The following is a 25,572-nucleotide window of genomic DNA, read 5'->3' on the forward strand; positions in this document are numbered from 1 at the left end:
GAAAGTTATTTGGTCTTTTTGTTTCACTTTTGTTTGTGTTTGAAGAAAGCTGATTTATTAAGAGAATGATAGAAAGCAAAAAGCTTCAGGTGATTAAAAATTGGAGGAAAATCAGATAAAGATTAGTTTAATTGTGCATCATTAAAAAGGAGAAAATTACCTATCCAAAACTAATTCGGGCTATCAGGCCATCAGGTTGATGTTTGCAAACGGAATTTTTCAATCCAGTGTGGGATCAAGATACGGGATTGTTTTTGTTGAAACAGTTGCTGTTGAAGTAAACTTTGGAGCCAAGTTTGTGGGAAAGATAATTTAAAAAAATGAGGCACAGTGTGCAGCAGTAATGATAAAAGTGAGGAAATTACCTTACCAGTTGGAAACAGGAAGTATGTTTTCAGTGTGGAGTCGTGTGTTAACAACTGGATCCTGGGTTTCTTTGTATTGACAGATGGTCAGCTGGAAAGATCCAGTAGCTTTTTGGCTCTGTTGGCAGGAATTCTGCCTGACAGAAAGAAATGGTGTAACTAGAGAGGCCCAAATGACGCTCAGTTTTATTGCTAGAAAACAGCATGCAGCTCAACAGAGTTGGGAAATTGTGCACCTCAGAGACTGGGAAGTGGAGTCTTAAAAGAGCTAAATCTTAATTTTTGTTGTCACAGGTAATTAAGGAATTTTTGTCATGTGAGGTGATCCTGTGTATGGTTTGTGCAGTTACAGAAAAGCACTGGTTGTTTTGTGCCAGGTTTTGGCAGTAACTCATCATCTACTCATCGCCTTGCAGTTGTAAAGGTGGTTTAAACCCACCCTTTCCTTGGGGATAACTCACACCAGGGGAGGTGAAGAGTCATATAGAGTAGTATTTGGAAACCCGGTGTTTTAAGTTGTCTCTGCGTCTTTATTCTTGTACAAGAAAAATAATTATCTTGGTAATGGAACAAAGGTGGGGGCTAATGACTTGAAAATATGAAAAAAGATGACTATGTTGCTTGGACAGGGAGGCTCTCTGGGACACATGAAAATTTACCAAGTATTTCTGGTCTATGCCTTTGGGTCTCTATATCTGATGCTCTGATAGTTGATGACCATGTCATCCTCCCTGGGCCTAACTTCAGTAGTACCAAGCTGACTAAATTTTTAAAGGTCAGATTGATGCATCTTTTGCCTTCTGTTCACAGTTTTTTGAGGTTCATGTGTGCATATGCTTATGAATATGCAAGCTGGACAGACTAAGCTGTAAATAAATTACCTAGTAACTTTTTACAGAATGTTCCTTGATTTAGTTCCAGCAACTAATTCATATTATTCCAAGATTTGGTTTAATGTTCAGTTGTTGAACTAGTGACACTCTCCCCCTTATGTAATCACTTTTGTTGCATGTTTTCTTAACAGCTGAGAGAGGGCATTAGAAAAAGTGCTTGAGGTACTTGAGGATGTTTTGTGATTTTGTTTTCAGCTGGATGCTGAAACATCCATTCTGAATGTTTCAATAAAGAATTATTACGAGTATTTCTCCTCTAGATGATTGAAAATCTTCCTGCATGTCTAATTCATTAATAGTTTTATTTCAAAATGGGATTCATCAACTGGAAACCGTGGTAAAGTCAGCTTGGTAGTACTCTAAAAGATTACTTGGAACTGGTGATTTAATATTTATTCTGAGGCAATTATAATCTGTCTTTTTGATCTGATTTGATAGCAGAGTGCTGCTTCTTGGTAGTTGTTACCATGCTAAGGTTTTTGATACAGTCATTCAGTTCCCTCCACTGGCAGATGGATGGGATGTACAGGCAGTGGGTGTGATGTGTGATGCACGCATTGGATCTGCTGTTTGTGAGCTTGCCATTGCTGCCAAGTTTGGTCTTGTTCTCTTTGCAAAGCTTTGATTCTGATCTGTAAAAGGGCAGATCCAATTCAAGAACTAATTCTCTGTAAATTCTTAAGAAGGTAATGTCTTTGAAGTACTGCATGTAAGCAAAATGGTTTGAGAATTCTCGATTGAAGTTTTGGATAAGCAATGCAATGTTTGCATTGTTCTTTTTGGCAATAGAAATTGGTAAAAATTCCTTACATTCTGTGGAAAAGGTTACAAAGTAAATGTAAGTAAATGTTTTAAGTTTTGACTGTTTCCTCATTCCCCTGTTTCATTGGGATTTGTCTTGACTAACATTTAGCTATCTATAAGCTGGGTCATCCTGTTGGCTGTAGGTAAAGCCTGTGGAAGTGGCCAGATTACATATTAAAAGTTAGACGAGGTCAATCTCATCCCAGGTCTTTAAATAAAAGAATGAAAAAGCTATAGATTTCAACAGGGACTCATGGTACATTATTATCATTATGTTATGAACATAGTTATTCCAACTTCTAAAATGACTTCTGAAATTACCGATGAATACTACATGGAATGTGATGCATAAGTTTACCTTTTTTTTCTTCTTCTTTTTTGCTTCCTTTCCTCATATTCCTTTCTTCATCTCCAGGATGCAGCATCTCTTGGGTCTCAGAAGGGTGGAATAACAAAACAAGGATGGCTGTACAAAGGCAACATGAATAGTGCAATCAGTGTGACAATGAGAGTAAGTTTAGGAATATCTTAGATATGGTAAAAAACTGAACACTGATATTAAATTTCCCTGTGTCTTGGAGATGTCAATTCATATGTGGTTTAGTTCTAAAAACAATTGTATGGAAAGAAAGAGGGAAGCTTGTATGTACTTTATATATCTGAAATCTTTTATTTTATTATATGTAAATCAGAAAAAAAAATGAAAAAGCTAGTATGTGGGAGGAGTTAAATTTTCCTAGCTGTACCCTGGTGTCATTTTAGTAGAAAAGGGACTGTGTCATACTGGGGGGGGGAGTGTTGTTGTTTGTTTGTATTGCTATATTTTATATAAAACTGTAATTTTTAAATTTGCCTCTTATGTATATTATAGAGTCAGTTTTAAATGCCTTTCAATAAGTCAAAAATACTGTCAAATTATGTAGTACAATCCTGATGCAGATATCCTAAGTTATTTTTTTTTTTAATTAATGGTTTCTGTTTTATTTTCTGTGGATACTGATTAGGTTATCTGTAAATAAAAGCTTTTTTTCTATTAACTACTATGTAAATAGCATGAGTATTGTAATAGGAAGCTGATTAGTACAATGGTTGTCACTGTCCTTCTTTCCTCCTTTCTTTTCACTAGTCATTTAAAAGAAGATTTTTCCACTTAAGCCAGCTTGGTGATGGATCCTATAATCTAAATTTCTACAAAGATGAAAAAATATCAAAAGAACCTAAAGGATCAATATTTCTAGATTCATGCATGGGAGTGGTTCAGGTAATTATAATTATTCTGCCTGTTTGCCATTTAATTCTGTATTTATTAGCAAATGAAATTGTATTTAAAATATAGATAAGTGTTGTTGAATGTAGATAAGTGCCTATTATGAAGAGGAACAAATAGACATGCTGCATCTTGCCAAAGCAGTGAACAAGATTTCAAAGGGCAGGAGACTGAATTTTTGAAATCTTTCTGAAAAGAACATAAATTGCTAGTTGATGTCAAGTATTTAGCAAACCAAATTTTAAGGCAAATGCACAAAGAACCCCAAACTTGGCAAAGTCATGACAGCATGAAATTGAAGTTTATTTCAGTTAGGTTTTGTGCTTGCATGAGCTGTAAAATGTTTTGCATAGCTTCTTGTGTGGGATTTTTGTTGCGGGAGTTGTATTGAATTCAGACACCCTTCCAGATGCTTTCATTTGACCTTTATAATGTTACTTTTCTGTGCTTTTCTTTATTTTGAAAAGTTACAGGCTTTGGTAAAATGTTTGTCAGTAGCAAGTGCCAAAGAAAAGATTATTTTTCTTTTTTTTTTTTTTTTGTGATTCTGCTATGTATTTATAGTACAGCATGTAACTGCTCTGTTAGGCACAGCATACCTGGAAAAACCCCATGAGTCTTAGGGGTTTTTTTAAACTTGTACAGAAATAGGCAGAGTTTAATAAAAATGTGTTCTTAAATAATATTTTTTTAGTATAAAGTTGTTTGAAGATTATGCTAAGAGATAAAAAAGCTTTACGGAGGATTTTTTCCCCCCAAATATTGTAGTATTGTTTTTGGATACAAATTTGAAAGGTAACTAGTATGAAAATCTTATAACTGTAATAAATTTTATTATGCTCCAAGTTCTAGATATAATTATTTTGCCTTAGAGATACTATTCTGGGCAACTTTACTGAAATGAGTTTGATTTGTGTTTTTAAAACAAGCCAACGCACATAAAAGTGGTTCCTAAACACGGCAGTAGTCTCATCAATATGTACAAGTACTGACGGAGGGTGCAAAGAGGGCAGAGCCAGGCTCTCCTCGGGGCTGCCCAGTGGCAGGACTGGAGGCAATGGGCACAGCCTGAAACACAGGGGGATCCCTCTGAACATCAGGGAACTGTTTGCCCCTGTGAGGGTGACTGAGCACTGGCACAGGCTGCCCAGAGAGGTTGTGGAGTCTCCAGCCTTGGAGATACTCGAAAACTTCCTGGCCATGATCCTGTGCTAAATGGCTCTAATTGGCTCTGCTGGAGGAGGGAGTGTTGGATGAAATGACGACCAGAGGCCCCTTCTAACCTCTAACCATTCTATCGTTTTGGGATTTAAAACCTGAAAATCTCTTTTTCTCATACATACTTTCATACTGTTCCATACTTTTCTGTTCCGTCAGTTCAATCCAATTAACCTCAAGTTTCCTCAGACTCTGCCAGAAGCTTGCTTTAAAAAAAAAAAAAAAAAAAAAAGTACTACTGTTCCTTTGTTCTTCTGCAACTAGGGCTGATACTGTAATCTTTAAGTAAAACTGTACTTTGGATGCTTTAAAATTTATAGTTGGCTGTGTCTCTAACTCTGCACTGTATTGTACAGTACCCTCAGTGTTGATCTTGGCACCTGGTCTTCAAAACTGCATGTAAAAGTTTGAGACTAATTGTAAATTAGCATCAGGTACCAAATCAAAACCAGTTAATCCTCAATTCCAAGAAGCCAAGTAGTCATTCAGTGGCTAGAATAAAGACGTTTGGAAATAGCTTTTTTCTTCGCTTGAATTGTTAGTGAGGGGCAAGTAAATGCTGATTTGAACTATCAAGTATTACAACGTCCTTATTCCAGACATGTAGTTTTATTATCTTATATTATGTCCTGTGGCCTCTCTGGCTGATCTTATTGTTTTACTGTTACTTATTATTGGTGTTGAATTACCGTTTAAAAACTCCTATGGGCAAAAAGTGGTATCTACACAGTAGAAATTGCACTTCTATTTAACAGCAGAGGAAAATACAGGAGAAGATTTGTAAGGACCCCAGCCATGGTACTTTGAAGTAGTCTGACATGGAATTCATAGAAATGATTGTTCTTGAGTAGGCATTTTGCTCTCAGAATGAAACTACTTGTTTCAGAGGTGGTCTTTTTAGTGAGGGGAGATTACTTCCTATTGCGTTCGTATTTCAAAGACACTGGATGCCCGAGAGAAAAATACTGGCTTTACTAACAGACATGAAGTTAGAACAGAATATGCTTCCTCATCAGAGCTTGTATCATGAGGAATGCTGAATTTGTGCAGTAGGGGGGTTTTGTTTGGTTGGGGTTTTTGGTTTGGGTGGATTTCTTTTTTTTCCCAAACTTAAATAAAGAGACTGGAATTCCCAGAATTCTGTTTGGTGTTTTTGGATTTGGTTTTGTTTTGTTGGGGTTTTTGTTTTAATACTAAATTATATGGAGACTTTTCTGATCAGAGATGTGGAGCACATAATATATGCAGTGTATCTATTCACACATCCAGCCATATATATAGGTATAGTCACTCTAATTCAGTGTTTTGTGAAAACTGAGATGTGTGACATCTACTGCCTGTGTCCAAGTTTTATACTGTGAAACTTAGAGTTTATTGTTCTTAGGATTTTTCATTTATTTCAACACTGATTTCAGCTGGTAAGATTGCCTTAGGTCTGATGTCCACCCTTCTGTTTGTATCCTTAACAGAAGCTCATATTTGGTAGAAAGCTGACTGTTTTGTCAACAAGTAGTTAGTCTGTTAATTGAAGAATCCGAGATGTAGTGAAACGAATGTGTAATTTGGCATTTAACTTAAACAAAAATTCCCCAACCATTAAGTCTGTCTTACTGTTTATTTTAATGTTTATCTAATGAATTACTGATTTTTAAAACTAAATTGATGATAATATAGAATTTTCATATAAGACTTCTGAATTCATTCCCAGAAGCATGAGTCAGGCTAAGTAGCATTTGAAACCCTTATTTAAATTGTGCCAAGAAGGATGACAGAAGTGGTTGAGGAAAAAAAGGAGGAACTGATTCCCAACTTTATGTATATCTATATGACTAACAATATCAGGGCATTCAGGGTTGATGTTGATTATAGTTTTACCTCCAGTGTAAAATCGCAGTGTGCAAACAGTTGTCACTCAAATATAATTGAGTTTCATGCTTTTTATTTTATTTTTTTTTCAGTAGACATTAGCTATTTTCATTTCTAGGTGATCTGAGTACATAAAGAATTCATACTTGGAAACTGGATTTTTTGGGGTTTTATAAAATGATTGCAAGCAGAATGATGACTGAAAACTGGGAAACAGGCTGTTCTCCTTCCTACTTTCACTTGTTGCAGTGCTACAAATAACTTCAAAAGGTCAAATGTCAGAGACCAGAAAGTGTAATTATGATACATTTGTTCAAAATATGAAACTGTATTTTTGTATAGAATATCTGAAATGTGTATAACTTCCTTTGGTTGTGGTTAGACAGTATGTGAAGTGCTGCACAGGTCTTTTATTTTCTTGTAGAACAATAAAGTCAGACGTTTCGCATTTGAGCTCAAGATGCAAGACAAGAGTAGTTACCTTTTAGCTGCAGACAGTGAACTTGAAATGGAAGAGTGGATAAACACTCTGAACAAAATCCTTCAGCTTAACTTTGAGGCTGCAATGCAAGAAAAAAGAAATGGCGAGTCCCACGAAGGTAAGCAGGGTTCCTAGCGAGGCTAATGCAGTTATGTGACCACATCGTCTTACATGCATTTTGGAAAGAAAGGCTTTATTTTATTTTGTGGCTCAATTTTTTTGTTTTCTTTGATCATAAAAATTACAGGCCTTTTTACTGTTTTTACTTTCAACTGATGAGCATTTTGACCTTTTGGGCATTAAAATAGTACTGTTCTGTACTGATTCCAGTTGATTCAAATCCGGAAGATATTTAGGAGACTGATCAAGTCTAGAAAAGTAGAACTCACAGTGTCAAATCAGGACTGAGGCAGTTTAAGGAAAAAAAGAAACTTAGGATGGACTTGTTTTGAAATGTGTAAAATGCTGCTGAAAATGAAATAATCTGTTCTGTGGTCACTGTAGGTAGAAATTGTGGTTACAGTGTGGGGCTTAAATTTAAATATAACTCCCTTGTCCGCAAATATTTCCTGCAAGTGTTGAAATAGATTGCTTTCTGTTGAAGTCCTTTAAGAATCTGTAAGGAATGTGATGTATGTCACCAGTATTTCGGTGACAAAAGGATAGTCTAGATGTCCTCTCATTCACTTTTCCTCCTGAGAGTGGATGGGGAGGGAAGCTGGTGTGAAACCAACTGTATGCCTATCCAGAAGAACCTGGAGGATATTACAGAAGGTTGTTTTTTTATACAAAGTACCAAAAAGGGATCATTAGAGTTTAAAATGAGATATCACAGTCTTCAAAGATTGTCAGAATTTAGTGTGATGTTTGCAACAAAAGCAAATCTGAAAAGGAGAAGCATCTAGCTCTGGGAAAGACATTTTGGTCTGTGGTCCTTAGTTGACCTTAGAACTGCAAGATGTTTATAGCTAAAATGAATGGCTGCTTTGTAAAGCCAGTAACTGTTGGTGTGTAGAGCTGGGAACCTAATGAACAGAGGGAACTTGTTTTGAAGTCAAGTTACAATGCATAGTGGAAAGAGTAATGTAAGTTTGTGCATTGAGTATCTCCTTGCCCCACGCAGATACCAAAATTAAAATAAAGATATGTTCTGGTAAGATTAGAAATAACTGCTATGTTAGTGATTTTTGTAAACAGTTACATCTTTCAATAAATGTCTTGGGGTGTCTTTATGATGTATATCCCATATCACTGCATGAAAATGATGCAGTTGTCCACAACCTATTTACGCTAACAATTGTCATTTTTGAGTGGGTAGGAGATAAAAAAAAATGGAATTCTTTTGCTATGGAGTTTTGTGAGCACTTCGGAATTTTTGTATTCATTTTAAAATGAGGTTTTATAATTTCAGATGATGAACAAAGCAAACTGGAAAGCTCATCAAGTAGTTTTGATAACTACTATCCTGAAATTGCCAAGGTAATATATATTGTAAATGTCAACTTGGGATATAAAATAGTAAACATAAGTTAGCCACACAAGCTTTCAGTAAAGGTAAGGCATTGGCTTGTAGCTTCCAGTCAGTTTGTGGTACTTGGAAAGCTTAGAAGCTCTTTTGTGAATAGATGTGGTTATTGAGCTTCTTTATTTTCTGCTTTTGGAAGGAAACTAGATACTGTCTTGAAGTTTCCTATATAAATCTTGATATGCTGTTTAAATGCAGCATGTCTTATTATTTTATTATTTTATTATTTTATTATTTTATTATTTTATTAATTCATTATATTTTATTAGTTTGTATCAGTTTGTTGCATTCAGGTAAGTGCGAAAGTGTTTCTATAGAAATCTAGTTATTCTGAACTCAAGTTTTATTTTTATACTTAGAAATCCAGAGCAGTTTAATAGCAGTGATGAAGTGAATGTATTTTAAGATGTTTGTTTATAATGAGCTGGCAGGTCCATGGATGCTTCCTGTGTTGCCGTGGTTCTTGCTTTTCAATTTTGTTCTTAGAGAAGTGTGGTAGAAACAATAATGAAATAAAATGGAAACAAATAGAAAATAACAGTTACTCTTCCTCAGCCCATTTGAAAAACTTTATTTCAGTTAAATCAGTGAGTTGTGTGTTGCAATCGGTTTTGTAAGGGAGAAATTTTTGTTAAATCACCGAAGAAGTGGAACTGGTGACCTTTTTTATTGAAGCCGCAGAATCCAAACTCCTTTCTGTGACTTCCTTACTTTCTTCTGTGTGGTACAGCCTGAAGTATTGAATTTTTTCTGCTTGACCATTCTCTGGAATGCTCTCCCTTTCTTTTCTGAGGATCTGTCTGACCTAGTAACTTCTCCTGAAAGTAGTGCAGCTTATGACCTGAGAACAAGCAAACCAAATTCTATCTATTACAGTAGCTAACGTATCAAAGGATCCATTCAGAAGACATTAACAAGCTTTTAGCACCCAAATTGGTTGGCTGACTTAATTCTCTCTGTTACTGCTTTGTAATCAATTTAGCACATGTACACAAAAAGCTATTATGTGATAATCTAGCACCAGCTATGGCTGTACGTGGAAATTAATTGGGATTGTGGTTCATATAATCAAGGCTTCCTTGGAATGGCTGTAAGCATCAAACAGCATATTTGCATGAGGCTATGAAAATTTGTTTCATAAATCAGTATGGAATTGGATGCTCTTATTGTATGGAAGATTTTTCTTTCTTTATAGTCAGTTATTATAGTGCTTATGGTCCATATTCCTTCCAGAGGGGACTCTACGTCAGGGCTGCAGCACCTGCATGTAGTTCTAGTACTACAGTTGCTACTTCCTGTTTTCATAACTTTTGGATCAGAAGCATGCAGCTCTTAAAGCTCATTATTTTTTAGAATATTATTTTTGCTTAGCTCTTTAAGCACTGGCATGTTTTATTATTATTATTTATTCCATGGTTATAACCCAGTTACATTTCTGTTTCTTTCAACATCATTTTTTTAAATTTCCCCTTCTAATTCACCTTTACTAAACACTGCCTTTCAAAATAATTTGCTCTAATGTATTTTCCTAGCTTTTTTTTTCCTGAGGAAAAGTACAGGGAAAACTCTACCCATTTGCATTACTCTTTGTCTTGTAACTTGATTGCTTTATATAAATGGTGTTTGTTTGGAGGGTTATTTTGTCCTTTATTCTTTCTTGCCTTGTCTTTTCAGCTGTTGTTTGGATTTGGTTCTTTTTTCCCCAGTGGAAGTCTTGCAAGGCATTGGGCTTTCTTTTAGAAGAGTTTATAGCTGCTCTATTATTTTTGTTGGTTCTAGGAGGAGAATTTCACAATAGCTGACCTCATATCCTTATGAGGAGAGAGAAATTCCTTCAGGGGTGATTGTAGAGCACCTGACAGTAGGGGAAAAAACAGACTTCCTAGGAAGGGTTTTAACCCTTGTGAGTACATACATCTCCAAGCCTTCATTCTTCTATCAATAGCTGTTAGTTTATAACATAAACTAAATAAATGGTATTTTGCACCTCAGTACATACATGTGCACACATCTATCCTAATCTGTGTCTTTTGTACCTATTTCATGTTCCATTTACCTGTAATTTAAGTACAAAGAGTGAATATAGGGGTTTTGTAGTGGATTTTTTTTTGTGGTTGGTTGGGGTTTTTTGGGGTTGTTTGGTTTTGTTGTGTTTATTAATCTTAAAAAAAATAAGACCTCTGAAATAACTGTGACTGTCATGATCAGTGTGCCCAAGCACCTTCTTAACCATTATGGGTCCCAGAATAGCTTGAGGTGGGAAAATACTGTCTTAGTTTTACAGATGAGGAAATAAAATTAAAGAGCCACTGCTGTGCTACAGGGTTGATGGTTACATGCATTTTCAGTTCTTGAGTTCTGACAACTGCCCCGTATCTGTCAGTCAAAAATGCATGTTTTCATCTGATCTCAGTGCACAAAACACTTAAGAATCTAAAACTATTCAAGATGCTTTAGCTGAAACAGTTTCTGTCTAGCTCCTATGGCTAGGTAATCTTCTTCCTCAGTTCTTGCCACTAAATATTACCTTTGCAAAACATGCACACAACTTTCTTGTCATCCTTAAACTTTTTCACATTTCCTGTATTTCTCAATTATACCAGTTGTTCAACAAGCTAATTCTGCCAGTACTCTGCTGGTATTGAGTATCTGGGTCGTCTCTTTCACAGCAACTCTCCTCTTTTCTTCTTTTTGTGTTAAAGTTAACAAAGTAAAGTAAATAAAAACCGTTGGAGCACTTATATTCAAAGTAGCACCTCAGAAGTTTCTCTTCTGTAATACATCCTTTAAGTCAAATTCTTTTGTAAATTCCTGTTATCAACCTAAAAATAGGGTTATGAGCTCTTAGAGATTATGTTCTTTTGTTTTGTTTTTTCTTTCTCTTGAGACGTAGTAGAAGTTGCTTCAGTCTCCAGCAAAGCAGATGTAGACAGTAGATCACTTCCTGCTGATGGTCAGTGATGAGCATTTTGGGTTTGTAACTTCTTTTAACCCATACAGGCTGATCCAAAAAGAAACACCTGCCTGTAATGTAATATTTTGTATCCTTGTTTAGCCAGCTGCTACTTTAAGAATGGCATTTCTCCTGCATGGGTAATTTTGGCACATGCATATGTGCATTTGTCATGTTCTGTGACTTTAAAAATCATAGAATACTCTTTAAATAATACCTCTTTCAAAAAAGGTAACCTATGTATACCATCAGTTTTCACATTCTATTTTGGTCCACTTCACTTTTGTTTTACTGTTAATAGGTAGGTATCCACAAATCCCAGGCAGTGTACAGTGAACTCTGCAAAGTAACTTTTAAATGTGAGGGGTTTATCTTTTGGAAGTTTTTGGGTTTTCTCCAGTTACCCACAGGAAAACCACTTCTTTGGCAGTAGAGCTCAAGAAAAGTTAAAAAAAAAAGCAACCAAGAGAAAGAAAAAAGAAAGAGAGCTATGATAGTGTTTCTTAATTTAGGTGATCTGTTGTTTCCTGAGCAGTCTTATGGTCTCAGGATAGCTCTGAGCTATAACCTACAGTCATACTACATGTTTTTATTTAAATGAAATAGGCTTATGAAAGTTATTGTTTAAGGAGGCAGATATTGAAGTTACACTGAAGTGTACTTCCCATGAGCTTGGAAGGTTGCATGTTGCTGATGGAAGTTTTTATATCTCTAGGACTGGAAAAAAGTGTTTAGAGAAGAGACTCTCACTTTTGCTTGGTCTTGTTGGATCAATGTAAACTAAGGAGGTACAAAGCTCAGTCAGGGAGAAATGAACGCATGAATCAAAAATGTGTGAAGCTTTGAACATCACAGAAAAAGGCATGAAATTAAAGCCCATTTTAATAGTGTGATACCAAGACTTTTCTTCTTATTTTGAACAGAGTACCAGAGAAGCAGAAATCAAGCTGAAAACTGAAAGCAGAGTTAAACTTTTTGCCTTGGATCCAGATGCACAGGTTAGACTTCTTACAAGGAAGCGGGGTTTTTTATGTTGATCCTTTTGAGATGAAAACCAATTTACCTTAATTTTTCTTTTCTCTTTTTAAAGAAACTTGACTTTTCTAGTATTGAACCAGAAGTGAAGCCATTTGAAGAGAAATTTGGAAAAAAAATTCTTGTAAGGTGTAATGATTTATCTTTTAATTTGCAAAGCTGCATCGCAGAAAATGAAGAAGGACCAACAACAAATGTAAATAACTAATCTAATTGCTTTCTGTTAATTCAGAAATTAATGTCTTAATATTTGATTGGCACTATCCTTAATGGCAGGGATTCCTTGCTGTGATTGAGAAATTTATATTATGGGGATTTTTACTCTTTTAAATCAAAATGAAAGCCTAAATCCTACAAAAAGTAACTTTGCTGCTAATATTTTTGTTGGATGGTGGAGAGAGAAATTTTTTTTTAACTGTCTTTTACATCTTGTCAGTAATACCTAGGATGATGGCCATATGTGTTTATGAAAATGTGACTTATCTTTTTATACACATTTTTGCAGTGATCTAGATGCCAGCACTGATAATTGATTCCTTTTCTTTTTTTTTTTTTTTTTTAATGTCTAGGTAGAACCTTTCTTTGTCACATTGTCACTATTTGATATTAAAAACAACAGGAAGATTTCAGCAGATTTCCATGTTGATTTGAACCACGCCTCAGTAAGGCACATGCTGTCCAGTGCATCTCAACAAATGATGAATGGCAGTGGTGATAGTTTACACAGAATTCAGGACATTCATGAAACTGTGTTGCAATATCCAAAGCAGGTAAGAACTAGTAACCTGAAGAACTAGTAGGATTTTGGATACAAGTTTCCTATGTTATTTCATTGGCTTTCTTTTATGTGATGTAATATGTGCATTTTCCTTCTATATTTATCTCTCATTTTATTTCTAGGGAATATTCTCAGTCACATGTCCTCATACTGACATTTTCCTTGTGGCTAGAATAGAAAAGGTATTACAGGGAAGTATTGCACATTGTGCTGAACCATATATGAAAAGTTCAGATTCATCAAAGGTATGTTATTTTCTTCTGTGGTATGAAAAAAATGTTGAGGCAAACCAGATTGATTTCAAATTAATCAATATAAATCAAAATCTTAGTTGTTTTATAGTAAATTCATATAACTGGATGATTTGATGTAGTACGTTATAATTATCGTTATAATTATTTTCATTAATTATTATTACATTATTGATAAAAGAACGTTTCATTGGAAACATTTATTTCACTTTTTATAATCGTGACAATGTAATTTTTATAATGTCTTTAAGTAAACTGTTTTGACAAAAGAATATTGGACTTCAGTGTAAAAGTTGAGTTGAAAATGGTGAAACAGTGAAATATTAAATATAGATCATAAATTAACTGTATGTCTCTCTTAGTTAATGCATCTTAGTGTAACATTGTTGACTTTTTTTTTTTCTCACTTTTTGGTGACAATAGTTTACTGTAACCTTATCTGCACACTTGCTGGCTTTTTCCTCCAGAACCACTGAGATGATTACGCTTCTGGTTTTATCTATAAAATGCTTTGCAGATTTGATAGAACCCCAAATCACTTCTGGAAATAATCCACTGGAACATCTTAAGTTTCCAGGAATCTAGGATGACATAACATTTTGATGTTCTCTGAAACACATCTACAAAAGTTTTGTTACTTGCTTCTTCTCGTTTGTCAGTGAAGAAGTAGAGGCTTAATTTTGTTGATTTACAGTTATGCTTAAGTAGCTGGACCAGCATACAGGAGAAAAGTGTTTTTGTAAGCAGTGTCAGCCAGCTACTATTGACGTTCTGCCTGTTTTCAGCTAAGAAGAAACAGTTAACTTTCAGTCTTTGCAGAGCAACAGTGTTCTTTCTTACAAATTTGATTCTGGCAAAGCTACATGTAAAAAACCATGTATTTTTCACTTGGTCTTAATATAGATCAGCCTACTGATTTGTTTTTCCAGGAATGCTTGAGTTGTTTTTTTTTTTCCCCAGCTATTGTTGGAAAACAGCAGCTTTGTATTTTAGGAGTCCGGTTTTGATGTTGACGGTTACTGAGTTAAAATAAACCTGAACTGAGTGGGTGATTTTGGTGTGCTTGGGCCTGAGCCATGGGGGAAGGTTAAGTAAGCCCAAGTGTTCCCACATTTGATGCCGAGTTCTAGACTTGTAGTTGCCTTGTACAATGGGCGTAGACAATAGGAATGCTCATGGTTACATTAACTTACGCTTTCTGGTGTTCAATTGCTTATGGTTTTATACAAATGAATGCTTAGTTTGAATTTTTCTTCTGTTCTTGTTCTCAGGGACTGCACTGTATTAATCTGAAACAAAATAGGACAGTACCAGCTGTATAGGCCTCCATGTGGGTCAGTGTAGGGAGTGAGTTCCAGTTTCCTGCAAAATTACTACTCTGGACGAGAAAAAGGGAAAATGGAGGCAGCAAATTCTATAGCCAAAAAAATCACTTTTTCTCTCCTTAAATGTTGGATACTTATCAAGGTTTTGTGCTTCCGAGTGCTATTTTCCCCCTTATTACAGGAAAGGGTAATGGAGAGTCCACTCAAACACATGAGTAGAATCAGCTCTTTATAATATCAACAGCACAGATCAGGGATAATACTCAGGGAGTTTTACTCTGTAGGTGGTTTTGCCTCTGGCAAATAGTTTTGCTCTGTGTGGACACATAGGAAAAGCTGATTTCTGGAAAAGAGAAGCCCAAGTGATTCAGCTCAGTGTTGAACATCTCAAACCAGTGCTTTTCTAGCTCTGATTGTTGTCTGTGTTTGTTCTATGTAATGGGAGTTTTTTGCTCATTTAAAAGTTAACAAAATCACGAATTTAAACTTCTAATGTAAACAATGTTGCAATGTCCTTACATAGGGTTGTCCATGTGATCTTCATACAACTCTTCCCCACAGTTTGTGTGTATTTGTAATACAAATATTGCAGGGTATTGTACTACTTATTCTGCAGGAATGTGTTTTTTTGTACACAGGGTGAGAGGTGGATATAGGCAGGGGAGCAAGTGAGAGAGGAAATGTTGGGGTTTCTTTTTTGTAGTTGGAGTTTTGTTTTAAAAAACAGTTGAATTTTGCTCTAACTTTCCATCTATATTCTGTATATAATAATATTTCTCTTGCTTAATTAAGTATTTTGTATCAGAAGTGTAGGAGGGTCTGTTGTCACCCACAAAATACTGTGAAATCAGCAGGCTGTGCTTAACCTGAAATGAATCAAGAGGCATTATCAGTTGTCTTTCCCCTCACATACGTAGGATCAATCTTTAATCTTCTAAAGAAGATTTTCTAATTGATATTGGTGTCAATATGTGGGGTTTTTTCTTGTGTACTAATGGTTCAGAAAAACATAGCTTTTCAAATCTTATGTCCCTTGCAGGTTGCACAGAAAGTTTTGAAGAATGCTAAGCAGGCATGCCAGAGATTAGGTCAATATAGAATGCCTTTTGCCTGGGCAGCTCGGTGAGGACAAATCTTGTCAATCTGTATTTTTTTCCTAACTTTTCTCTAACATGGGTTTTTGCATCTCCCATCTTGTAAAACTTAATGTGCTATTTAAATTATTTCTTGTTTTGCTTTCAATTAACCAAAGATTTGCAACAAACTTACACTTCAGCTCTGTAGTAGGAAAAAAGTTATAAAGATTCATAGCATTATTATTCAAACTATTAATATTGCCAGCTGTTTTCTGTTGCCAATATTTTTTATGTTATTAAGAATGCCATGGTTCACACTTTTTTGTTAGACTGAGCTATTTATATGCTAAACTCACCTACAATGGCAAGAATATTAAATGCTTAATTTGAAGGATGATGCAGTATATTCTGATTTGTAATAAAGAAATTTCCTGAAATGAATTTCAACACTTCCATAAACTCAGCTGAAAGCAAGATTTTTACTTTCAGGACATTGTTTAAAGATGCCTCAGGAACCCTGGACAAAAATGCAAGATTTTCTGCTCTCTTCAGACAAGACAGTAATAAGCTCTCAAATGAAGACATGTTGAAATTGTTAGCAGATTTCAGGAAGTAAGTCTGATTTCCCCACTTGAAAAAACAAAACCAAACCGAACTGAAACCCCTCACTCCTAATCCTAACCACACCATATTTTTTTATGGTCTTGAACTGGAACATTTAATATTTTGATGTATGTGTATATATGTGTGTCTTTCACATCAAATACAGAATCTGTATAAATATAATCAAGGCCTTCAAACAAGCTACAGATTTTTCTTTTACAGTGTTTGGGGGCTACAAACAGACCTGAAGTATTATCCCACACGTAACATGCAATCAGCATCATATCCTGAAGTATCTCTGTGCTAGGAGTTATGTTTGCACGATATGCTCTTCTGTTTCTCAAAGGAAAACAAGTATGAGCATAAATCATCTGTTCCCTGACCTTGGACAGGGGATGCTGGCTCTCAGGGAAAGGGATTCAAGCAAGTCTCCAGTCCACCTTCCTTGAGAATGCGCGTGTCTCAGGATGGCTAAATAACAGAACTTTGGTTATCTTTTTTTTTTTACAAAGTATTCTTAAAGACTTCATCAGTTTGTGTGCAAGGCATAAGAGTATATTACTGATAGATGACCATGTTCATCAAGTCATTAATCCCCTTACTAAATAGGATGTAAAATAATAGAGCTATCTCTGCTGCTTTGCAAAGAAGTTTCCACTTCTGTTACAGTACACTTAACAGGAGTGGTACTAACTTGAACAATCACTAAGCACAAAGGCACAGGATATAGTTTCTTTTTTCTTGCTTACCAAATCTGATAAGGAGATGAGGTTTGTAATAGATATTTTAGCTCAGTTTTAGCAAGTGGCTGAAGGTTTCACTGAACTTTACATAGCAGTGAAATTGCTCTGTGTACTGATACTCCTTGCCCAAAATGCTATTACTGGAATTGAAATGAACAGTAAATTATCCTGCCCCACCACTTTGTGAGTTAAGGAAGTGCTTTTGGGTATTTTAGCATCCTGTTTGTGGAACCATGTACAGTATTTCACAGCAATTACAGTAAGAAAGAGGTTCTAATGTCTAAGGCATATTTATTGGAATTAGAATCCTGACTCCAGCCATAAGTTTGTTTCATAGCATGGGATTGTATTTTGGGAAAACCTTGCATCCACTTGCTGTGCAATAATTTTAAAAAATCGTGCTGCTGACTATCTTTACTAATAAAGGGTTCTGCATGGTTTGGGCATGGAAAATACTTGTACTTCATGTTTCTGAAATAGCAGCTACAAGATAACATCTATAGTTGGTGGGTTTTGCAGGGTGAATTGTTAGTCTAGAAAAAGGAGGAGGTAGGAACTTGTTGATTTCTCTTCCCCCGGGTTTATCCTACCACCGTGAATGCTTATCACTGGCTGCTGAGATTTAGAAAACTTACGTACAGTTCCCTCTTTGCTGCAAATGATAGTGATTTACTACATGGAAGACAAAACTTGCCTTGGACAAAGTGTTTCATTTTGATTTAAAGAAGGAAAAACTCATGTTTTTCCATGATCTTTGACACACTTGTGTATCGAGTCTTTTTTTTCCCCTAAGAATTTAAAGGAAGAGAAAACTGTGTATCTATGCAAAAAGCAAGACCAGATCAGTCATGCACCCTCAAACCACCTTTCCTCTCATACTCCTATTTCAGGATATTACTTTTGCCTCTGTTTCCTATTATCTTTTTTTGCTTGCATCTGATTTGCATGTAGCCTGACTGAGGTGGTTTTGTTTTATTTTTTTTCCTTCCTACAGACCTGAAAAGATGGCCAAACTTCCTGTTATTTTAGGAAATCTGGATGTTACAATTGACAATGTGTCACCAGATTTTCCAAGTAAGTATTAACAAACACTGTTAAATTGACATTCAGGCTTTTTCCTCTTCAGTGCTTTATTTGTTTTTTTCAATGTATTTTCAGATTATGTTAACTCATCATACATTCCCATGAAACAGTTTGAAAACAGTATCAAGACACTAACAGCATTTGAAATAGAGGAGTTTGTTCCCTGTATACCAAAATGCACTCAGCCTTTTACCATCTACAACAATCATCTTTATGTTTATCCAAAGCACTTAAAATATGACAGTCAAAAGTCTTTTGCAAAGGTGAGTATAGGAAAACTGTACCTTCTTCTTTCTCGGGGTTGGTTAAGATTGTTTATGTATTTGCATCTGTGATGATCCTTATGATTAATTGCTTGGGTTTATGTTTTTAACAACTGCTTTAGGCTAGAAATATTGCAGTGTGCATTGAGTTCAAGGATTCTGATGAGGAGGATTCTTTGCCTTTGAAGGTCAGTCTTTTCATTTTTGTGGCTGATAGAAGTAAATAGTGAGCAGTTAGCTAAGTAACACATTAGTACTGGATTAACTGATCTAATTTGGGATGGTGGCTTGAGAGTAACTTCTGGATGGCTTGCTTGTTTCTGATTTAAGGGATTTCTAAAGAGTCCTCAGAGCATTTAGTGTCTTTAATATTTCTTTACTAAAATTCCAAGAATAAACTTGTTGCAAATGAGGGTAGCTTATGCCTGCTCCCCAGTAAGTTAAAACATTAAAGCTTTAGATCAATTTCAGAGCCAAGCTCTATTTTTATGAGCTATCACAGTGTATAAAAGTTGCCTGGAAGAACAGAAGTAGAGAAATGTAGAGACATCCAAAGTGAAATCACAGTGTTAGCTCTACTGCACAGCAGGCAGACTACACATCATGTAAAGAAACCAAGTTAAACACAAGTTAAAATATTTCAAATTCTGGGTGACACATCCAAAGCTGAGAGTAAAAAGGGGTCACGGAGTCTTTTTGTTCTTTTTTCCTTGTCTCTATTCATAGTGTATCTATGGTAGGCCTGGTGGACCAGTATTTACTAGAAGTGCATTTGCTGCTGTTCTGCATCACCATCAAAATCCAGAGTTTTATGATGAGGTAAGCTGCCTTTCTGAGGTAACTTCTACCAGGTCAGGTACTATGTGAGTTTCAAAATACAACAAAATATTAGAGGATGGCAAAATTCTCAGTTAAATCAAGTCACCTTTCTAAGGACTTTTTTAAAGTAAGTTTTGTGTGTTTGTTTTGTGGTCTTACTTCAAATAACATGCAACCTAGAAAAGCTTTTCAAATGTAGAACTAGTAAAACATGTCAGTGCTCTAGCTGAAAACTTCTACAGAGATTTCTTTGCCTTTCAGATTAAAATAGAATTGCCCACTCAGTTACATGAAAAGCACCATTTGTTGTTCACCTTCTACCATGTCAGCTGTGATAATTCAAGCAAAGGGAGTACAAAGAAGAAAGATGTTGTTGAAACGCAAGGTTTGCACACTAATGCTTTACTTTCAGTAATTGCTAGGGAAATTTTTTGAAGTATGCTTATCTGGAAAACTATGATTTTTGTGATCCATATAATGCTTTCTAATTACATAGTACTGTCTGAAAGATTTAATAAAATATTTCTTCTAATTTAAATGTTTCAAATCATGGTTTAGAATGTCCATCAAATGTATGGTGTTTCTCAAAATCAGACAATTACTTTGCATTTTCAATGTTTTGTAGTTATTTCAGTTCAAATTATTTGGCCTTTACAGTAATATTTTTTGTTTAATGAATTACACGTCAGAATTATTTGGTAAGACTTTTGTTGTAAGGGTTTATGATAAGTTTCATAATATTTAAAAATACCTGCCTTTCATATTCTATAGTTGGGTATTCTTGGCTTCCTCTGATAAAAGATGGAAGAGTGGTCACCAATGAGCAACAAATCCCAGTGTCAGCAAATCTTCCATCAGGCTATCTTAGTTATCAAGAAGTGGGTGTTGGAAAGGTATGTTGCTGAAAATGGCTCTAATCTTAAAAAAAAAAAACCAACAGTGTGGAGAGAAGGTTTGGTTGTGATTCTCCAGCCTGCTGATAAGATTTAAGTAATTTTCTAATAGAATTTATTTTCTTTTATAGTTGAAATGGAATGCTTAGCAAAAGTTAGATGTCTGACTTAGAGGAAACAAAGAGACTCAAAGAGAAATGGGAGACAAAAAAAAATGTATTAGGGAAGGTTGATTCAAATTCTTGTAAAAGTCAGCAAGTTACATTGTTACATACTTACTTCTGTTGTTATTTACTGATCTACTTAAGAAATGTTTAAGTTTCATTCTCTATAGTAATAGTTAACTAGAAGTTACAGTAATTTTTAAACATTTAAAATTATTTGGAGTTTATGAAGGTATGCAAATAATCTGAAGTCCTTTACTAAATTTTTTTTAGCATTTCATGCTGTCTCCTTTCAGTAAGTCTTTTATTCCTGAACAAGTCTTATTCTCACATCTTGATTTTTGTGATCTCTATACTTCACAAGTTAAATTTATGGTTGTATTTTTCAAAGCAGAAAGCTTGCATAATTGTAGTAATAAAAATCATACCAAGGAGGATACAAAATGAAAATGTGATAGGGAATTTGACAAAGAGATTGAAATGCAGAGACAAAATTGACTACTTTTGGAGGAAGAGACCTAAAATTAACAGCAAGACGTGCTGCTCTCCTCCTGTTCTACCACCTGCTCTTTTTTAAACTCTGCTGTAAGCTTTCCAACCATCGTCTCCTTCACATCTTTCATCTTCTCACATTGTAGGTGTATTCTTTATGCCTCTGCTGTTCGTCTCTGCTCATGCCCATGCGTAGAAGGTTAGGACCAATATGACTAGTTGTAGATTTAGCAATAAAATCTCTCCCTAACTGGCTGTCAGGGTCAGCATTCTCATTCTCAGTTCTGTGGAAATGGGATGAGAAGGAAGGACTGGGTGCTACCTGTCAGAGACAAGTTTTAAACCTTATGAGTATCTGTGGAAATTCTTGTGTTATTTTTCTGAGAAAACTAGTAAACATTTCTCTCTAGTCAGAAGTTTCTTTGCAGAGTTTTAAGGGAAACACAGAATCTGTGATGCACAGAGAATCAATTTTGTTAGCCATCAAGGAAAATACTGTGGGACTTTTAAAAAACATTTTAAGCTTCATAAATGCTTTTTGGTAATATTGCCTGCATAATTTTCCTTTTTTTATGACTTTATTCATTGCACACATTTCTTCAACCTGTTTTTTTCTTTTTGAAAGAAGTGTTGTTAATGGTACTGTAAACTAATTGTTTTGCTTTAATATACTGCAACATTAGTTTACTTTTCCCCCTCATGTGTGTGTGCAGCATTCTGGTCCTGAAATTAAATGGGTAGATGGAGGCAAACAACTGTTAAAAATATCCACTCATCTGGTGTCAACTGTGTATACACAGGTGAGTTACAAAACCAATTAAATTAGAGAATGTTTTAGGAAAAATGTATGTTTATAATATGTATATACAATATATGGGAAGACTCTTAAACTCAGTGTGTTCATCTCTTTTTTGTCTCTTGGGCTTTTCTCATGGTCTCTTTCTTTTACATCAGATGTGAAAAACAGAAGATCTTAAATGGAAGCTATTCAAAATATGAGCCTTTTGTCTCCTGTTATCCATTCCAGTCTGAATTTTCCAGTTAGTTGAGAGGTCATAGTTGTCTAAAAGCTGTTTACTGGCATGTCTGCAAAGCAATGAATCCTGATAGACCTGTTCATAAAAACCGTATTGTGGTTGGTTGGGATAATTAAGTATGCTGTTTTCTGCATGTCAGTTGGATGCAAATATAGGTGGCATTTTGTATAACAGGTATTCAAAATACACTGGAAATTTCATTTAAAAATAAATAAGTCTTCAGAATAGTGCACTTCAACTCCTATTTTTGAGAATTGAATCTGTGGACAAAGATATGTATTTATACATATAAATATTTTAAATGGATTATAGAGAGTAAAGTTAGATATTGTTTAATTTATTGTTCTTTTTGTCTTTGACAGGACCAGCACTTGCATAATTTTTTTCAGTACTGTCAGAAAACAGAGTCCGGAGCTCGTGCACTAGGAACTGATCTTGTAAAATATCTTAAGGTATAAAATGGCAGTGAATAACAGATTATATAATTTATTTATGCTTTTCCAAAACCTAGGAGCTTCAGACATTTTATAGGTCTCATTTTTCAGTGTGAGAATTAGTACTGTGACTATGACTTGTATTAATGGAGTATGCCGTGGAAAAAACCCACAAAGATACTTTCTGCCTTAAATAAATTTTCAGTTGCAATGTAAGAGGAAACTAAAAAGAAATAATGAGACAGTATTGGTCAGCCTTATGAGTGGTAATTTCAAAACACTAATGGCTTAGTTTCTCAAAGTAATCAAATTGAACTGTGTATGGAGAGTGTAAGGAATCATGACTCTTAATTTTTCTAAAATTCTGCTTAGAAGGTCATCATTGTCATGTCTTCAGTTCTCTTTGAGGATTAGCTCAATAGAGTGCTCGGTTTCCACTTCAATTTTTTCTGATACAGATCACATAGGAAGAAAGACCATTTTGTCTCCTGAATAGCGTGGATGTGCAGGCAAACAGTCAAAGACAAGACAGCTGCTTAACACTTAACACTAAATAGAAATGTTTGACATGTGTTATCTGCATGCATGTTCAGCAAATACACTCCCTTTTGTCAAATTCCCTTTGATTCCAGGGAATTTTGTGGCATAAAACTTTGTAGGATGAATTTTGTACACTGCCTTTTCTGTTAGGGTGGTTATGTCTGTAATATCTTTTGCATGTGATGGAATGCAAAGGCATATCAGGAAGAAGTTGTTGTTAATAATTCACTCTCCAATTTCCAGCATTAAGTGATTAGGGATTTTATTTTATCCTGGGCTTTAACATAGTTGCTAGTTTATTGTTTAGCAGCTAACTAGTATAATTAGTATTGCACTTAATCACAGGTAAGAAATCTGCATGGTTTTGTGCTTGCTAAATGTCTGCATTGGTGGCTGAAATAGCAAAATATACCAATGTCAGTGTCAGTGTGCTGTTGGGCACAGGGGCAGACTTTCCACTGAATCATTACCTAGAGTGCATTTCAACAGAAAAGTACAAAAAAGTACTTCTAAAATGCTGCTAATAACACCTGATTTGTATCCCTATTTACTTTAATGTAGAAAACATTTACTAAATATTTATATTGGAAAATATCCTCAGTCACTTTCTATACTGGATTTTTGGTAAGAAGCACCAAATTGTGCAAGCAGCATGTATTTTTGGAAAAAGACTTGCAATGAATGTTATTGTTTCAGAATTCATGATTTAAATGCAGTCGATTCCCAGGAGTGACAGTATTACTGCTTTCTTTTAGAGCCTTCATGCTATGGAAGGCCATGTGATGATAGCTTTCCTGCCAACTGTTCTAAACCAGTTGTTCAGAGTTCTCACTAGAGCAACTCAAGAGGAAGTTGCAGTCAACGTAACAAGGTAAGGAATTTTAAGTGGTTCATAGAGCCTATATGATGATTGGGCTATCACATAAATCTGTAACTGAGTAGTGTTTTTGCTGTTGCAATCACAGCTTTCTTTTTAGTTTACTTGTTTTCTGACTTCTGTTTAGGGTTATTATCCATATTGTTGCTCAGTGTCATGAAGAAGGCTTGGATAGCTACCTGAGATCCTATGTCAAGGTAGGTTAAAGTAAATTGAATGTTTCCTTCTTTTATTTCCCTAAGAAAGAGTATATTTAAATTCAGTTGCATCTATTTAATTTCAATTATTTCATATTATGCCATAATTTCATATTAAATTCTGGTTTTCCTCCCCAAGTATGCATATAAAGCAGAACCCTATGTTGCTTCTGAATATAAGACAGTACATGAAGAGTTGACAAAATCAATGACAACGATTTTAAAGCCATCTGCTGACTTTCTTACAAGTAACAAGCTGCTGAAGGTATGTGTTGAACTGTACTTTTTACTGCATGTTCATATCTAGTCATAACTGCAGAACAGGAACTAAGTGTATTGAAATAGTTGTTGAAGGCATGTGGCAACCTTACTGAATGTTTTCTTTTCTCTACAGTATTCATGGTTTTTCTTTGAAGTTCTGATAAAATCAATGGCTCAACATTTGATAGAAAACTCTAAAGTGAAGGTATGTCAACTCTGGCAAAAAAATATTCAAAGGAAGATTTATATTGTCTCTTCTTTCTCCAATAATTTATTTTTATTGCATATTAGAAAAAAAATATATGTGGTTTTGATAAGTAAATAGTAACCTTTTTGTAAGAAAAAGAGAGAAGGAAAGCAGCAGGAGAAATCAGCTGAAATATTAGATAGAAAAAACTACAGGGCTAGATTGAACATTAATATAAAAGAATAGAAATGCCTTAAAATCCATATAGTAAAGCAGTCTGTGTAAATCATCAGACTCTCTAATAGGAAGTTGTAATTCTTGTGGTACAAAGAAGTTGGGAGCAGTAGATAACAGTGTGGACTTGGATGTCAGCACTATCCGAAAACATGTGGGCTTTTTCCTCAGTAGTGCAGTAACTGTGATATAAAATGATCCTGAGAACAGTGAGTCATGAAATTTATAGTCTTCTGTATGTAGTAAGAAGTATCAAAATTTAATTTTGTGTTATTTCCTACGCTGGAAGGAGAATGCTAAAATTTTAGAAATGCATTTTTCTACAACCTTAGCCTGTAAGCAGTGGTTTTTGCACTGGTGACAACTTCTTTTGCACTGGTGACAACTTACTTTTGGATTGAAACAAATCTTGAAAGTTTCAAGCATACAACTTAGTCTCAGCTGAGTAACATATCAGGTTGTTGTGATATTGTTATCGCTATTTTCACTGTGTATTTAGAATATATCTGGAAGTCTGAAGTGCATGAGAGAAAAACAGTTGTACAATGATCAGGAAAAAAGCTTTGTAGTACTGCACTTAGTACTCTGTGGTATGATGAGTAGAGTTTGAGTCCCAGTTCAACTAACCTCATTGTCACCTTCTCTGTAATGTGAAAGAGAGGGGAGCAGACAGAACTTACTCTAGTTTGCAAGTATTCTCACCCTGAATGTTGTGTCTTGATTTACAAGCCCCTTAAATATAAAATAAATTATTTAGCTAGATTTTTTTCTGTATTACTAGATAATGTAATATATGCAACATGCGCTCAGATATTTCCTGCTTATGAGACCTGATAAAAAGATGCATTTCTCTATGCAGCAAAATTATTTCTATAGCAAGAATTATGTTTAATTACTGTTCAACAGAG

The 25,572-nt window shown here is 35.0% G+C and overlaps 1 protein-coding gene across 8 annotated transcripts in view; it reads left to right on the plus strand.

Annotated features, from left to right (window-relative positions):
• The window catches only part of DOCK9 (dedicator of cytokinesis 9), a 116,896-nt gene that overhangs the window by 51,676 nt on the left and 39,648 nt on the right, over window positions 1-25,572 (plus strand). For 7 of the 8 annotated variants that reach the window (XM_069008038.1, XM_069008000.1, XM_069008002.1 and 4 more), the window contains exons 6-27: window positions 2,478-2,573; window positions 3,189-3,323; window positions 6,838-7,012; window positions 8,306-8,373; window positions 12,296-12,370; window positions 12,463-12,603; window positions 12,977-13,177; window positions 13,308-13,430; window positions 15,801-15,883; window positions 16,327-16,449; window positions 18,178-18,257; window positions 18,342-18,529; window positions 18,652-18,717; window positions 19,256-19,348; window positions 19,610-19,733; window positions 20,120-20,241; window positions 21,611-21,697; window positions 22,297-22,386; window positions 23,664-23,779; window positions 23,913-23,982; window positions 24,122-24,247; window positions 24,377-24,448. In XM_069008038.1, the coding sequence (XP_068864139.1) occupies window positions 2,478-2,573; window positions 3,189-3,323; window positions 6,838-7,012; window positions 8,306-8,373; window positions 12,296-12,370; window positions 12,463-12,603; window positions 12,977-13,177; window positions 13,308-13,430; window positions 15,801-15,883; window positions 16,327-16,449; window positions 18,178-18,257; window positions 18,342-18,529; window positions 18,652-18,717; window positions 19,256-19,348; window positions 19,610-19,733; window positions 20,120-20,241; window positions 21,611-21,697; window positions 22,297-22,386; window positions 23,664-23,779; window positions 23,913-23,982; window positions 24,122-24,247; window positions 24,377-24,448 (2,454 nt within the window). The remainder of the gene's footprint in view (window positions 1-2,477; window positions 2,574-3,188; window positions 3,324-6,837; window positions 7,013-8,305; window positions 8,374-12,295; window positions 12,371-12,462; window positions 12,604-12,976; window positions 13,178-13,307; window positions 13,431-15,800; window positions 15,884-16,326; window positions 16,450-18,177; window positions 18,258-18,341; window positions 18,530-18,651; window positions 18,718-19,255; window positions 19,349-19,609; window positions 19,734-20,119; window positions 20,242-21,610; window positions 21,698-22,296; window positions 22,387-23,663; window positions 23,780-23,912; window positions 23,983-24,121; window positions 24,248-24,376; window positions 24,449-25,572) is intronic. The other variant, XM_069008034.1, reaches the window with a different exon arrangement.

Source organism: Aphelocoma coerulescens, chromosome 1 (genome assembly GCF_041296385.1).
Source record: "Aphelocoma coerulescens isolate FSJ_1873_10779 chromosome 1, UR_Acoe_1.0, whole genome shotgun sequence".
Classification (NCBI taxonomy): Eukaryota; Metazoa; Chordata; class Aves; order Passeriformes; family Corvidae; genus Aphelocoma; species Aphelocoma coerulescens.